This window comes from Aquarana catesbeiana, linkage group LG03, assembly GCF_042186555.1.
Source record: "Aquarana catesbeiana isolate 2022-GZ linkage group LG03, ASM4218655v1, whole genome shotgun sequence".
Classification (NCBI taxonomy): Eukaryota; Metazoa; Chordata; class Amphibia; order Anura; family Ranidae; genus Aquarana; species Aquarana catesbeiana.
This window is the reverse complement of record NC_133326.1, coordinates 185,403,125-185,420,160: the sequence shown is the minus strand read 5'-3', so window position 1 is coordinate 185,420,160 and position 17,036 is coordinate 185,403,125. Positions and strand designations below refer to the sequence as shown.

General features: G+C 40.7%; 2 protein-coding genes across 2 annotated transcripts in view; one reads left to right on the top strand and one right to left on the bottom strand.

The window, feature by feature from the left end:
* The window catches only part of DNAJC2 (DnaJ heat shock protein family (Hsp40) member C2), a 52,765-nt gene extending 50,286 nt beyond the window's left edge, over positions 1–2,479 (top strand). The window contains exon 17 of the mRNA XM_073619608.1: positions 2,295–2,479. Coding sequence (XP_073475709.1) covers positions 2,295–2,369 — 75 coding nt within the window. The 3' untranslated portion in view covers positions 2,370–2,479. The remainder of the gene's footprint in view (positions 1–2,294) is intronic.
* PMPCB (peptidase, mitochondrial processing subunit beta) overlaps positions 2,429–17,036 on the bottom strand; it is a 32,549-nt gene continuing 17,941 nt past the window's right edge. Inside the window, exons 10-13 of the mRNA XM_073619609.1 lie at positions 14,782–14,867; positions 14,384–14,472; positions 8,714–8,789; positions 2,429–2,747 (exon numbers count right to left, since the gene is read on the bottom strand). Of these exons, the coding sequence (XP_073475710.1) occupies positions 2,683–2,747; positions 8,714–8,789; positions 14,384–14,472; positions 14,782–14,867 (316 nt within the window). The 3' untranslated portion in view covers positions 2,429–2,682. The remainder of the gene's footprint in view (positions 2,748–8,713; positions 8,790–14,383; positions 14,473–14,781; positions 14,868–17,036) is intronic.

Here is a 17,036-nt window from a genome sequence, read left to right as displayed (position 1 = left end):
GGCACTTTACAAGCGCTATTTTTAGCCCAAAAGCGCCTGAAAAACACCCCCAGTGTGAAAGGGGTCTAACTTTTAAATTTTGAGATGAAGGGGAAAAAAAAAAAAAAATCGGCCTAATATATCGGCCCAAAAAAATCGGCCACCACGATTTCTAAATATCGGCCAGAGAAAAACCCATATCGGTCGACCTCTAGTGTGTGTCTTACATAGTCTACTCCTTTCTTTTTTCTGGACCCATCCTTTATACAGGTGCATCTCAAAAAATTGGAATATCATCAAAAAGTTAACTTAATTCAGTAATTCAATTTAAAAGTGAAACCCATAACAGCTTGTAACTTTGTTCTCTTTCTCCATTTGAAATACTGCTGTGAGTACTTTCTTTATTCTGTGGCTGGCTGTTGATTGGACTTTTTTATTTTCACATATCTTTGTCAGCAAGTCATGGGTATGGTATTTTAGGCTTTGACTCTTACCATAGGAAACATCCTCTTCTGGGGTCCCTCAGCGGTGCTCCTGGCTCCTCCCCGCATTGAATGTACATGTTGGAGAATCGCTCTTCTTGGTGGACACCCGTGCGGGCACACTCCCGAGTCCCGCATCTGTGTCTATTCACACAGAATGCAGGACTTGGCCCCACGTCATTGGATTTGATTGACAGCAGCGGGAGCCAATGGCTGCAGTGCTATCAATCTATCCAATCAGGACATGAGACACCAGCTAGAGCTGGTGTGCTCGTTCCTGGCCGGAGACGAGTCAGGTAAGTAAAACGGGGGCTCAGGGAAACTGCAGCACCACAGAAGGTTTTTCACTTTTTTGCATAGAATGCATTAAGGTGAAAAACCATGAGGGTTTACAACCCCATTTAACAGTTTTGGTTGTCCTATATGCCACACTCCTTTATCTCGCAATGGACAAATAGGAAAATGTTAAGACTTTTGTACTTACCATAAAGTTGATATTAGGTTTATACTGCTGCTTCTACGTGGCTTAGACACTGGCAGTGTAACAGTGTTATACCAGCCCCTATATTACCCTGCCTCCATAATGTTGTGAGCAGCAAATGGTACATAAGACCAATAACGAGTGGAAACTGTGTTACTCATATGATGAAGATTTTACAGGAAGTACATTCTAAATTGGTTTGAGATCAGAACTATAGGCAAGCAGCTAAAGACAGAATTTTTGCATATGTATGGGCTTAGAGATGCACTGCTGTGCCCCAGATGTCTTATGGATGCACATGTTTTGGCACTGTCCTGGGAAGATGTTGTAAACATTGTTAATCTGGCATATGACTACCATATCCATCCCCACTTTCTTGAATTGTGTCCTGGGATGGCTGGATGCCCTAGTACTTGTGGCCATAAATTTTCTGTTTATAGTAAAGAAACTGATTGCCATGAAATGTGTCTATACTAGATCACCAACTGAATTAAGGAGGTCAGAGATCCTTTGACTGGGAAAGTTAACCTACCAGCACCAAGGTTGTTTGAATTTGACAAAAAAAATATGTGGAGCTCTGTTAAATTACCTTGAGTGGAGTTGTTCAGAGAGAGATTGTGCATGTACTAGGAAAGTAATCTGTGTGTATCCTTTGTGTATTTTTGCCAATGTTGGTTTTAGTTTTGGCTGATTGACAGGATTCAATAAAAGGTACTGTGCCAGTTTTTGGCATTAATCCCTCTTAATATATTGCGCCAAATTTATGAAGCATTTGCCACACTTTTGGTTTTGACAGCCACTTGTGATGCAAATTCAGGTAGTTCTAAAATGTGCCACTTTTACATTGTCATAGTATATGTAAAAGCAGAACAATTTAAGACCAAATCTCTTGGCGTACAGAGAAAAAAAAACGGCTCAGATTTTGCAAAAGTGTCTCTCATGCATTCTAAAAGTGGCGCAGCATGAACCAAACTTAAAGCTGAGGAACTTCTGCTTCTGATCACCTAAGGTGGCTGGAACAGAAGTGGGAGCAGGCACCTACTCCCCCTCCCCAAGAGCTCTTTCACAAACAGGAGTGGGGGGAGGAGGCCTTAAAGTAGAAGTTCCACTTTCAGGTGGAACTCCGCATTAAGTACAAGTATATGAATTTGGCATATTCTTTAGCACTTTTTTAGAATGCATGAGACACTTTCGCAAAATCTGCCTGTGCCAGGCTTCGTGCATTCCATGACTGTTTCATACTATTTTTGCAAAGGCTTATTTAACACCCTATATGCTCTCTTGGATATATTTCTCTTTTTTTTTTTTACCCTTTATCAATACATTTTGTCTGTTCTGCTCTCCCTTAACAGGAACTCGTAGAAATGGTGAAAGCCAAAAAAGCTGCTCAAGAACAAGTACTGAATGCAACAAAGTCCAAGAAATGAGGACGATCATCTGTTTGTGTGTCATGTTTTATAATAAAACGAAGCAAATACTACAAGTATTTGGTTGGATAAATTATATTAAACATTTTGTTTCTTTTACTGTACAAAAATGGTTTTACAGATTTTCTTGCATTGCACCTTTTAGTTTTAAACACAGTTCTACACAATCGAAACCATATCAAAATTACATATTTAGGTTAGAGTCCTACAAGGCTCATATTAAACACCTAAAAAGTTTGAATGATAAAATTAAGTATTCAGCAAATCACATTTGGTTTCAAAATATAAATGTCTTTAGGAAAAGAAAAGGTTGTCACTGTCTAAGCCAATACATGCCACTGCGTATTTGATTGTAATCTGGGAGTTGACCGATGGGACCTGGTAAAAGAAAAAAAATAGCATAAGCACTTAGCAGACCCATCTAGTTTTGGTACAGTTACAACATAACTAACTGATTTAAAAAGTTAACCTTTCAGGTCCACAAGATAATAAAATCATGCCTGGCGGGTTTTTTTTTTTTTTTTTTTTTTTTTTAGCCTCTGGTCCTGTACATCATCTGTTCAAAAGGGCTATACCAGGATGATGCCTGCAGCTACAGGTATCATACCGGGTGTCTTTTTCCAGTTGGTGATGGACTTTAATGTAAAAGTGATCCTAGTGGCTAATTAGCCACTGGATCGCTTTTACAGGCAGCAGAAGGAGGTTTCCCCACTGATTATCTTTATGGTCTAAGAAACTACGAGTATTTTGTCTCTTCTAGCTTCAGCTAATGTAAACGGACCTTTACCAGCTCATAAAAGCATCAGATCAAACTGATCTTGGTTTGATCTGATGTCTAATAGACCCCAGATCTCTCAATAAAGAATACCAGTCACTACCCATGATATCACAAGGGATGTTGTTCTCTCTGGTTATCAGGCAGTTGCTCTGTATCGGCAATGAAGAACTATGCTACCAAAGCAGTGTTTGGAAAAAGCAGCATCATACAGTAGTGCTATGACTGAGAGGAAGATGAGGATGTGGGCTCCTAAATCCCTCTATCAGGTAGGGTGAACCCCCTGCATAGCTCCCCTAAAGGTCAGCTTAGTGCTGAATCACTGCTTTTCTCTGGTATTTCCACTTTTTAAGGGGCCCATTCTTCCAGTTCCTTTCTGTCTAGGGAGCTGCCATGTCTGGTTTGTGTGAACAGCTCTCAGGGATTCTAGGTTGGACCACATGGTATGCAAGAGTGGGCACTCCCCTTCCCCTCTCTTTTGCAGGAGGATGAGGTATTGGAGGAACATCCTCTGGACAAGGATGAATATTGAGAATCCTCTGGATGAGTCCTCTCAGGGTCAGACTCCAATACAAAAAAACCACAGGGCTTCCTGGCTGGCACAGTACGAACACATCTAACGTTGCTACTTCCAGAGTCCTCTTCTCCAAATTCAAAGTGCGCGTTTTCTGGGCAATGCAGTGCAAATTACAAGCACATTATCTTCTATGGGAATGCATCTGATTCGCAGAGGCATCCCCCCCCCCCCCTCTCAGCTGATGCTCAGAAAGAACGGAAAGGCACCGCTGAACAGCTGCTTTTTCTCTTGCAGAAAAAACGTAGCTGGAATTCGCACTGGACTGGTGTGAATCCGGCCTTAAGGAATAGATGTTTTCCCAAACAGCCACCTTAAAGGTGGGCCTCAAAGTACTTCATTTCAAAGAATCAACCATTCTTGGATGCCTTCATTTAGAACAGTGGTTCTCAACTCCTGTCCTCAGGACTCACTAACAGGTCAGGTTTGTAAAATAACTGAAATACATCACAGGTGATATAATTTGCTGCGCAGTGATTACAGTATTCTAGTCTGCATCTCCCCAAGGTAATACTTAAAATCTGGCCTGTTAGTGGGTCCTGAGGACAGGAGTTGAAAACCACTGGTTTAGAAAGTGACTAAGGGTAAAAGCACACTTTCCCTAAAGAAGGCAAAAACAGCAGGTCACAAACTGGTACAGTCTTCAGAGGCCAAGGCACATTCCTTGTGTAAGCAGTAGACCTCTACCTCCAATCAGAAGCCTACCACATAGTTTCACAAGAAGAACTTGCCCCTTAAGATCTTCAGGCCAAGAGTCCTCTTTACAGTGAAGGAGGGAAGCATGCATCCAACAATCACAAAACAAATGGGTCTGTAGCATGGTGACCAAAGGTTATCAGCTTGAGTGCTTTGCTGCTTTCCCCCTCCATGCTTTGTGCTCAGGGGAATTTCTGGAGCCAAAAAAAAATGCTTTTCTTTGCAGTTTCAAGGGGTCATCACACCTGTCCCAAAGAATTCTTGTGGCGTTTACTCCAATCTGTTTACAATTTCAAAGTCAAAAAAGTACAACCTATTCTTGACCACAAGAGTCTCAGATTTCTGCAAGTGCAGAAATTCAGAACAGAGTCTACCCACCTGCTGATTGATTCTCTTCATCAGGGGAACTTCCAAGCCTTAGTAGATATCAAAGATGCCTACCTACAAATCCTGATTTTTCCAGCCTTACCAACAGTTTCTGTGGTTCATTGTAAAGGATAGCCACTACCAGTTTGACATTTCCATTTAGTTATTCCACAGCTCCCAGAGTGTTTTACCAAGGTGTATGTTTGTTTTTTTTTTGTTTTTTTGAGGACTCCAGGGTATTCTCATAGTGGGGTATCTGGAGGACCTGCGTCTCAGGGAGCAGTTGGCTCAGACCTTGGTGTCAAATATCCCATCAGGAACTGCAGGTCCTGGAAAGGGTTGGCCTTGGTTCCAATGCAACGTCTGAAGTATTTGTGCTTAGTTCTAGACATGGCACAAGCCAAGGTGTTGGTTTTACAGCAGTTCCTGTCCCTACATTTTTGGGTGGAGTTTGAGGTCACTGCAGAGTCCCTCAATTCCAGACTGCATGAAGGTACTGGGAAACATGGCCTTTAATACAGATCTGTATGCCAAAGTTTCACTTCAGAATCTTACTTAATCTTACACCATGGGACAAATTTCAACAGTCCTTGGATTTGCCCATGCACTTAACTCCCAAGACCAGATAAGCACTGGAATGATGGATTTCTAGGCAGATGCTGGATGCCAGAAAATATTTCCTTCCGATGACTTGGAAGGTTTTGAGGAAGGATGGCTTGCTCAAGAACATGGTCATCAGAAGAACGGCAGTTGCTGATCAACATCCTAGAATTTTGATTCGGCTCACTCTTCAGCATTGGTCTGGCTTTGGTATACCATCAAGGATGGATATGAAGTTGTGCTGCTCAATAGAAAATTCACTTGATCTTGTTCTGGGCAGAACTTCATGTTATGGCTCTCTGGGCCGATGTGGAAAATTGACAGATGGACTTTCTCAGCCATCAACAGCCGAATTCTCGGGGCAAGAAAGACAACTTTTAGGAAGGCATACCATCATTCATGGAAGGCCTAGTGTGAAGTTTGAATGTTTTATCCCTGATAGCATGTTGTGGGGCATATTTTGGCTTTTCCTCATCTGGTGTGAGGAGGTCTCTGGCTTTAAGGAACCAAGAAGGGGCAGATCAGGGCTTTAGCTGTTGTGTTTCAGAGACTTATTGCATCCCATTTCCTGGTAAAAGCCTTTGTGCAGGGTTTCACATGGATTTTTCCTGTGCAGCCCACTTAGTCTCTGTAGGACCTTAAATTGGTGTTGTCGGTTTTACATACTTCTTTATATGAGCCTACCTGAAAGATTCCCTTGCCTTTCTGGCTGCCATTAGTTTGGCTTGTAGAGTCTCTGAGCTGATTGCACTCTCCAGCAAGGAACCTTTCAAGATTCTTCATCACCATAAAAAGGTGGTGTTGAGGACTTAAGTCTTTTTTACTTAAGGCGGTTTCCCCATTCAACCTGAATCAGGCCATCTTTTTGTCCTAAACCTAAGCAGAACATGCTTAAATTCTTTGGATGCTATTCATGCTGTTCAGCTTTATCTGAAGTAAAGAGCTTCCCTGTTTGTTCTACATGAGGCTCTTTGCGAGGGTCAGGCTGCTTCTCTATCCAATACTTCTAAGGTTTGGGTTTTTTGAGTTGTTCCCTTTAACATGAGGAGTTGTCAAGTGCTGCACCATCCCAAGTAGTCATGAATAGGAAGATGGCCTGTGTTCAGTGATGTACAAATCTGAAATCAGGATTTTTTTTTTTTTTTTTTTGTTTAACAGAAATTTTGAGTACGTTCCAGGACACAGGGATCCCTCCTCTTTTGTCTGAGTTCTTCATTGCTCACTTTAAACCTGAGGCCTAGCTGACCTGGGGAGGGGTTATGCCTTTTTTAGGCTACTGTCCAGTCACTTAAATGTAGCAGGATAACCCATGCGGTAGGGGTGCAACGGATCAAAAAAACTCACGGTTCGGATCAACAAAGCCGCGGCCTTTCCTATGGCCGAGGGCGCAGAGCGCTCTGCGGATCGCGGGTGTCCCGATCCGCGGAGGTTGATCCGTACGGATCAATGATGATCCGTTGACAGTTCTGCCGCTTGATCCTTCTTATAGGCGACGGGAGGGGACGCCCTCCCCCATCCGGTGCTTCTCTAGGGCTCTCCCATGCCATCTGCCGGATGACAACGATAGAGATTTCCGGTGACCAGATGGTCACCAGTCATCCCTATGACCGTCGGAGGCCTGGGCGCAACGTTATGACGTCACGGCCGGGTTCCCGTAAGTAAACAAAGCCACGATCGCAGCTGTCAGCATGAGATTGAAAAAAAAGTAAAAAATTTCAATCTCATGCTTTCCAACCTGGAGGAGAGATGTGGAGTCTTATTGACCCCGCATCTCTCCATAAAGAGGACCTGTCACAATATATTCCTATTACAAGGGATGTTTACATTCCTTGTAATAGGAATAAAAGTGATTAAAAAAAATTAAGTAAAATGAAAAAAAAATAAAAAAAATTTAAAGCGCTCCTGTCCCCGGTAGCTCATGTTCAGAAGCGAACGCACATGCAAGTCCTGCCCACATATGTAAACGCCGTTCAAACCACACATGAGATATTGACGCATGTGTTCTAGGGCGTACACACGGTCGGACTTTGGACATTCCGACAACAAAATCCTAGGATTTTTTCCGACGGATGTTGGCTCAAACTTGTCTTGCATACGCACGGTCACACAAAGTTGTCGGAAAATCCGATCGTTCTAAACGCGGTGACGTAAAACACGTATGTCGGGACTATAAACGGGGCAGTGGGCAATAGCTTTCATCTCTTTATTTATTCTGAGCATGCGTGGCACTTTGTCCATCGGATTTGTGTACACACGATCGGAATTTCCGACAACGGATTTTGTTGTCGGAAAATTTTATCTCCTGCTCTCCAACTTTGTCTGTCGGAAAATCCGAGAGAAAATGTCCGATGGAGCCCACACACGGTCGGAATTTCTGACAACATGCTCCGATCGGACATTTTCCATCGGAAAATCCGACCGTGTGTACGGGGCATTAGAGTGTGTGCAACAATTCTAGCACTAGACCTCTGTAACTCTAAACTGGTAACCTGTAAAAATTTTCTAAGCGACGCCTATGGAGATTTTTGAGTACCGAAGTTTGGCGCCATTCCATGAGTGTGTGCAATTTTAAAGCATGACAGGTTAGGTATCTTATTTACTCGGTGTAACATCATCTTTCACATTATACAAAAAAAATTGGGCTAACTTTACTGTTTTGTTATATTTTAATTCATGAAACCGGTCTTTTTCCAAAAAAAGGCGTTTGAAAAATTATTGAGCAAATACCGTGCAAGATTAAAAGTTGCAATGATTGCCATTTTATCCCCTAGGGTGTCTGCTAAAAAAACATATACAATGTTTGGGGGTTCTTAATTTTCTAGCAAAAAAATTATGATTTTTACATGTAGGAGAGAAGTGCCAGAATAGGCCTGGGGATTGAAGTGGTTAACTTGGTAATGGCAATCCATTGCAATGTTTTCTGAAATATATAAATGATTCAAATATCATTTGTAGTCTCCCAGCTAGTCTTACATTCAACTGTTCCTGATCCAGTGACAGACTACTGAGTGCAGAGAGTGTTTGTACTCCAGCTAAGAAAATTTTGACAAGTATCTGCAGCATCATCAGCAATATCTTGGGGAACAGGTTAATATAAGCATGCCAGGGGCACAGCAAGCTACTCAATAAGTAACTACCTCCATTTTAAATATTAGCTTTGGGTGGGATTAGTCATTATCCATTGTCAATTAACTGCAGCCCAAAACAAAAAAAAAAAAAGAAAGAATTGTGGTTTAAATAACCAGTCCCAATATACTTCAGCCTAAAACAGGAATTTAAAAAAAAAGTGCCAACAGTAAAAATCTTATAACTATATTAGCTTTAAATACTTACCAACAGCAGCGATTGCTGGACTTTTATCATAAATATATTTCGTGCACACATCTCTTATTGTCTGAGCGTTGATCAGCTGAAGGGAAAAATTAAAATACTTTTAGCTAAATACCATAGGAAAAATCATTAAAGCTTTCTGATCTTTTATTTGTCCAAGTAATTTCTAAGAGCCATTACAATGGGCAGGGCTATTTGCAATAAGGGAAGGACTACAACTGTACCAGTATAAACTCAATGAAGGCGTTATATTTTCTTCAGATTTACTAAACAGTGCATCCAGAAAGCATTCATAGCGCTTCACTTTTTCCACATTTTGTTATGTTACAGCCTTATTCCAAAATGGATTAAATTCATTATCTTCCTTACAAACAATACCCCATAATGACAATGTGAAAGAAATTTGAAATCTTTAAAAATAAAAAAAAAAAAAAAAAAAAAAACGAACAAAATCACAGTGTACATAAGTATTCACAGCCTTTGCCATGACATTCAAAATTGAGCTCAGGTGCATCCTGTTTCCACTCATTATCCTTGAGATGTTTCTACAACTTGGAGTGCACTGTATAAAAGGGAAACTGTTTAGTTCTCAAATGGTTTGTTAGCAACCAGTGCCTAAGGTCAATAACACAGGGATGGTACCCGTGTCCCTCAATGAACGCCAAGATAAAGATTTTATGGTTAAAGTGGTTCTAAAGGCTTTTTACATTATCTACCTGAGAGCAGCAGCACTCTTCTCTAAAGAGCTTTAGTTTAAGTAAAAAAAAAAAAAAAAAATCATATTTTCTTTATATTGTCCATTAAGGGACGGAAAGAAATGTGTCCAGCAGTGAAAAAAAAAAATCAATTAGACAACTGCAGAATGTACCAAATCCTTAACTTCAAGTAGAGAAAGCCTGTATAGAACCAGAATGTCTAAGCAAAAGGTCAGTCAATGAACTGTTAGGTTCCATTCACTCTTGTGCAACTTGTCATGCAACTTTGGAAAGCAACGTTGCACAAGTCGTACCCCATGTTTTTCAACAACATTTATATAGTGCTCTTGCCCTACTTTGATGTCTATGGCCCTCAAGTTGGACCAATGTTAACCATGAAAAGTTGCATGAAAGTCGTACCTGAATGTTATACAATGAAACAGTAGTGCAAAAGTTGACCATTATCACTGGTCAAAGCCAAAGTCGTACCCATGTTGCACCCATCCAAAATTGCGTCAAAGTTGCAATCTAAAGTTGGTGCAACTTTGGAGTCCTACAAGTGTGAATGGAGGCTCAAGAGGATATACCAAACTCCTGATTGCAGGGCAAGGAGAATCCATGATAAGAAAAAGTATCAAATTAAAAGGAAAAAGGGGGCTAGATAAAGAAAGGGAAGGATGAGTCGGTCCATACTACTGCATCAAGGATGAACAAGGAGTGTAATGACAATACAATTTGTAAAATCCTGCTGGAGATACAATATGTCCTCCTGTGAAAAACACAGCTACAACTGAGAAAAAAAAAAGAAAAAAAATCAGATGCAGGAAAAAGAAATGATCAAAAGGAGTCTTGATGGAGTCTCTTGGAACAGCACCGTCTCACTGGAGACAATAGAACAGGGAAACAACATGACTTTTCTTTTGATAGTCAAAGATAGTGTCCAGGAGCAGATATACAGTGGATACAAAAAGTCTACACACCCCTGTTAAAATGTCAGGTTTCTGTGATGTAAAAAAACGAGACAAAATAAATCATTTCAGAACTTTTGTCCACACCCTCTTAACTGGGGATGTAGCTGTGTTCAGAATTAAGAAATCACATTCAAACTCTTGTTAAATAGGAGTCAGTACACACCTGCCATCATTTAAAGTGCCTCTGATTAAAGCCAAATAAAGTTAAGCTGTTCTAGTAGGTCTTTCCTGACATTTTCTTAGTCACACTGAAGACTTTAAGTCTGGAAAGATCAGATAGATTACTGCTCCAAAATCAAGATTCTTCAAAGGGGTTGAGTAGTAATATTTCACAAGGGAGATAGATCAAGAAAAACTTGGCAATAAGTCCAGAACCCCAAAGGGTATCTGAGAAAAAAAACAAGGCTGCCAAAGATCAAAAGATCTTGGACTATTTTACAAGGAATGTAAAGAAAGAGGTCCTCAAAGTGTGCAAAGCCCAGTAGCTAACTGGCCTTAAAAAGTTTCAGAGAGAAGAAACTAAAGATAATATGATATTCTAAACTGCAGTGACAAAATATAACCACATGAGACCCCAATGTTGTCTTTTTTGTGAGAGAATATACAGAAATCAAGGATAATCAGTATTACCTTGAAAGGTTCCTGTGGCGATGACTGACAAATATACAAAGTACCTCAAGGGATATGTTCCTCCTGAATGGTAACAGACTCCTTGTAAAAGCAAGAGTCAGATCAGAAAGGGGATAACCAAATAGGATCATATTCCAACAAAGAAACCAACATCCAGGATGTAGGGAACCCAAACAACTTGGGTCTAAGTACATTGGGTCACAAAAGCCCAGATGAGCAAGGAAAGGCAACTGGACAAATTGGCTGATAGGGTATAGAGATTGGAGCTGCAAAGAGTGTCCTGAGCTTCCACACTTAAGGGATGTAAACTGCCTTTGACCTGACAGGACAGACAAAAGAAAAGACCTATGGAAAAGGTGGGGGATGCATTTTTGAAACAGAAGATTTCTGGTGTAGGTCTGTGATTTAAGTGTCAGACTCTAAACACCTACAAGAAACTGTAGGAGATGAAGCTTAGGATTTCTTCTGTTCCATCTACAGATCTCCTACACTTAGACAGAGGCATAGTGCAAGAACCAAAAGGTTCAGGCGTGACCAAACAAAGTGTAACTGAATAAGGCATCCTTTAAACAAATCCTCCAAGTCCTAGGTATGTAGCGCCAAAGTGCCATATCCATGTGAAAAGACATCACCTACATGTGAAATATAAACTTTGATGCTTTTAAGAGGCTATCACAACTGAAGTGTAGTGCTTCAGATATCTGCTCCACAGGACAAGATTTTTCCCATTGTTGAGAAATCCCTCTTAAAAAGGGACATGATCCAGTGTGACATGGTTTCATAAATCATAGTCACTGCCAACAGGGGCTGGAGAGTGATTTCAGGTAGTTCAAACTGAGATTTTAATAGGGAATCCAACAGTCTATCAGTAAAGCTCTTAAAAAGGTATAGACACAATCAACTTTAAGAGGTTAGACCAGGAAAATCCACAGCAGGCAGAGATCGTTTTTCAATAAATTACCTATTAAAAAGGGAAAAAGCTTAAAGTGGGTGTTAACCAACTTCTACTAAATCCTCCCATCCCGTCTATACAATTATAATAAGTGTCCCTATGCCTGTGTTATGTAAAAAATCTGCCGGATTGTATCTATACGAGCGCAGCTCCTGGCGCTCAGCTCACTGTCACCTCTCTTCTCTCTCCGGCTCACAGCTCTAGGTGAGCCCTCCCGCTGACATCAGCCGGGGAAGAGAGGAGAGAGAGAGAGCCGACAGTCAGCTGAGCGCCAGGGAGCCGTGCTTAAATAGGTACAGATCGGCAGAATTTTTACATAACACAGGCACAGGGACACTTTTTATTATGGTACAGAGGGGGTTACAGGATTTAGTAGCAGATATGAGAGCAGCAGGAGCGACACAGACAAAGGAGAGCAGGGCTGCAGTGGTATGTACGCTTATCACTGTGTCAGGACTCAGCAGCCCTGATATATCACGGTCAGTGTATAGGGGGGAGGGTATAGCCAGGCAGGCAAAGGGCACAGCACAAGCACTGTGCTGTATAACATGCTTTAAGGTAGAGCTGCACAATTAGTTGTTAAAAAAAATAGCGATCTTGATTCAACCCCTCTGACTATCTGTATTGCAGAGTTTCCAGATTCTTTCATGTAACAAGTATAGAGAGTTCTCTGGCAGTCTGACAAGTTTTTAACAACATTGTAACTCTTAGATCAAATCTTCTGTGTGTAAATGCAGGAAGTTTAACCACTTAAAGTATAAACCTTTTTCTGACACTTGTTTCTTAGTTAAAATCAGATTTTTTTGCTAGAAAATTACTTGGAACCCCCAAACATTATATATATTTTTTTTAGCAGAGACCCTAGGGAATAAAATGGCGATTGTTGCAATATTTTATGTCACACTGTATTTGCACAGTGGTCTTTCAAACGCAATTTTTTGGGAAAAATTACACTTCAATGAAAAAAAAAAAAAAAAAAGAAACCATAAAGTTAGCCCAATTTTTTTCTTTAATGTGAAAGATGTTACACCCTGAGAATCGTGATCTAACTTCTAAGCAAAAAAAAAAAAAATTGCGATTCTCATTTTAGCCAGAATCGTGCAGCTCTACTTCAAGGGAACAGGATCTGTTTTTTGTTATTTTGGGTTTACAAACGCTTTAATCACACTTTCAAGAGGAAGCCAGGAATGCATGGGATGCTCCCAGCCCTAACAGAGAAATGTTATAAGCACTGAGTGTACTGGGAATAGCACAAGCAAGTTGATCACCTAGAGATGCATAGTTGCATTAGTGAATTTGGAAACAGCACTCATATCAGAGTCATATGGGGCTAACTCATTCACAGTTTATACAGATGTAGGCTTTACAGACTCAAACTCTAAATCTGGATGTTGATAGGGTCTCAGGCACTCAGGTCAGGAAGGTTAGAAAAAATTTCTGTAGTAGAAGGTGCCAGAGCACTTTTGGAGAGCTTCTGCAAGCAGATTGCCCAATCAATTGTGCACAGGCTGACACGAATTCAACAGTGGATATGAGTGGCTTTGTAGATGCAGAACAGATCTTAGGCCCAGACAACATGGCTACAGACACTGCTAAAGAGGATGACCTTATAGAAATAGGACGAATAAGATAACCAGGGCCAGTGCTTCTGTTAGGCGAACTAGGCAGCCGTCTAGGGCGCACTGTAGCCTAGGGGCACAGCTGACCCTTGCCTCACCTCTTCCTCCTCCTCATCCCCCACTGATAGGGGAGCCCAGACAGCAAGGTGTTTTGTGCGGCCCACGAGCATGGGCACACGCGCGCCTGCTATCTGGACCCCGCGAGCCAACGTACAGCTACGTGGTTTTACACAGGGGAGCCAACCTGCCGCAGTATAACTGCGGCGGCTGGTCCGGAAGCGGTTAATGACACTGCACAAAGCCAAGTAGCTGGTCTTGCCTAGGGCACAGAATACTCTAGCACCGGCCCTGCAGATAACCGCTGTATAGAGGTCAGCTAAAGCTGCATATTCGACATCTTTATTGATAAGAATCAGCTGCAGAGAATGTGGCATGTGGCAAGTAGAATAATAGAAAAACATGTGAAAAAAGTAATTTAATTTAGTTAAAGACTGCTTTCCAGTAGAGCTCAGGGAAAAAAGTGTCCAATCTCCTAGGACACTAGCAAAAAATTGAGGCATAACAGTTGGAAGTTATAAAGAGGGCTGGCATAACATGGTTTGTCAGTGTGCCAACCTCTTGAAGGTAGCAGTATAACCCAACTGTCTAAGATCATCTACTATTCTTGTGACCCAGGTATTTTTATTACTAATAGTTGTTTGAAAAAGAAACAAGTGTAAGTGTGTGTGTGTTTATTTTTGACTGGAGTTCTGCTTTTAAATATTAACTGAAGTACGGCTAGTCCCAAGGTGCAGTCATAGACTTACATCTATCCTTGCTTCCAGTTCAGGTAACGGTAGTCTTCGGTTATAACACAACATCTGCCTGCCTATATCCTCGCAGATAGGAGTGGAACCTTTAAAAACAAAAAACATTGAATCAGATCAGAGACAAAATAATAAAAAAGTTACCTTCCATCTAACAGCTACCAGTGCCATTCAAAAACCTGAATGGAAAAAAAAAAAAATATATTAAATATTTTAAAATCCTGTACTATAATGTCAGATGTTTTGTAAATTCCCCTCTAAAGTAGACTTCATTACTTACGATTCTGATCATTTAACTTAAGCCTTTCTACATTTATGAAAAAATGCCATCAAATGTTTACATGAACCTTGTGATAGTCAGCTGGAAGTCTTATTAGTACATAAGGCAAGATACATACCATCTAGCTGAAGCAACATGTTGGTTTTCAACAAGTTCTTGGCACGTGCGACTTCACCTTCTGTAACACTTGTGCAAAGCCTTATCCTAACACAAAAAACATACATTATAGAGGTGTAGCGTGATTGTGTGTTGAAAGCTCACATGCAAGTCCTGCATTACCTGATCATTTACAACAACCTAATATTAAAGTTTAGGTACGGAAAATTTCAGATTGTTACATTTGTTCCAGCTTGGACCAATGCAACTATGTATGTGCCATACAGTTTTGGGATCCCCCTGCCAACAGCCGTTACCTTCCAGGTTCCGTGTCGAGTGGTTGCCCTGCTACCTACTGAATGAAAGAGTTCACCCACTTGGTAAGGGCGCCATTTAGAGAACCCTTTGCATTTTCTCAATAGAAGCAAAGGGTGTTCTTTGATTGGATGAGGTGGAGAATGTGACGTCAGCAGCGGTACCTACTACAGTGATTTCCAGCTTCAAAGCGGTTCCCATAGGTATGGTCCATACAGACTTGTAACTATGTAAAAACTGCCATACCTATACCTATACGTCAGCTTAAACTACTTAAGCTCTCCTTAAGCTTAAATGTTACCCCCTTCATGACCAAGCCGTTATTTTGCTATTCGGCACTGTGCTACTTGGTAATTGCGTGGTCAACTGGTTATCAAACAAGGGTGTACTGTGCTGGCAACCACCACATCCATCTCCTATCCGACACTCGCTCAATCTGAGGGGTTTGAAACCCCTGAATGAGCTCACATCCCACTCCTGTGTCGGCCGAGGAGACTGGCTTCAATATTTCCAACTACACCATTTTTATGATGGATTGGGCAAAGAGCAGCTTTGTAGGGATCTGACTATGTTTGAGGAGCTGTGTCTCTCTGATCAAAGATGCCCACATGCTCCTTCTAAAAATATATGGAATCCTTCTGTCACTTGCATTCCCCCCACCGCCCTTATTACACTTGAGACTAGGAGCGAGAACTAGGCAACGACTTAGCATCTGAGGAATGGGATAAAGCTTTCTGTCTTAAATTTAAATCAACACTAGCATCCCATTTGCAGGAGCAAAATTACAAACTTATAATCAGATGTTATCGCTGTCCAGCCTTATTAAATAAAATTAACCCAGCTATACCAGACAAGTGTTGGAGATGCAGTGAGCTCGGGGGTACACATCTACACATGTGCTGCTCCTGTCAGATAATAAAACCATACTGGTCAACTATATTTCGTCTTAGCCACTTGATTACGGGTAAGATCTGGCCAGAAACCCTGGAGGTTGCTCTTTTTTCTTTGGTCCCGGGTTCAATTAAAACCATCAAAAAGGAAATATTTAGGTTTTTGCCGGTGGCAGGCAGAGCCCTGATCCCAAGATATTGGAAAATCAGCAGTAATACCAACTATACGCGAATGGGAAGCAGAAGTTAACTATACTATGCGAATGGAAGAATTGGTAGCTACAGCCAATGAAAATAATTCTAAGTTCAGGGAGGTTTGGACCCCGTGGGTGAAATTTCTTGAATCCCCTATACCTCTGTCTTTTATGAGCTCAACACTCTTGGCCAGACACCCTGACTCACCAGACATCAACGTGCCTGTGTATAAATTTGGAAGCTTGGTCACACTCTTATTGGATGCCTTTTGCTCCCCCCTCCCTCCCTTTTTTTTTTGTTTTAATTTATTTTTTTTTAATGTTCATCTCCTAACTAATTTGTTGGAAGATATGGCCACAAATATGATAGTAAAAATTGAGTCATAGTACAATTGTTTAATTACATGAGGATAGTTGTTACATTATCCGAGCATGCTGATCTACTGAAAATTATATTTTTGGTGTTAGTTCTTAGCAGAGTATTATTGGATTGTTATTGTTATAGTGCCATATTTTTTAACAATAAAAAAAATACAAATAAAATAATAATAATAATAATTTACCCCCTTCATGACCAGGCCATTATTTTGCTATTCGGCACTGTGCTACTTTAACTGGTAATTGCGTGGTCAATACTGTACCCAAATTAAATTTATATTTTTTTTTCACACAAATAGAGCTTTCTTGATCTCTCTTGGTATTGATCACCATTGGCTTTTAGTTTTTTGCGATATAAATGAAAAACCGAAAAGGTTGAAAAAAAATTATATAATAATAATATTATCTTACTTTCTGCTACAAACCACATCCATAAGAAAAAAAAAAAAAAAAAAAACGAATTTCTTAACATATTTGGGCCAAAATGTATTTTGCTACAG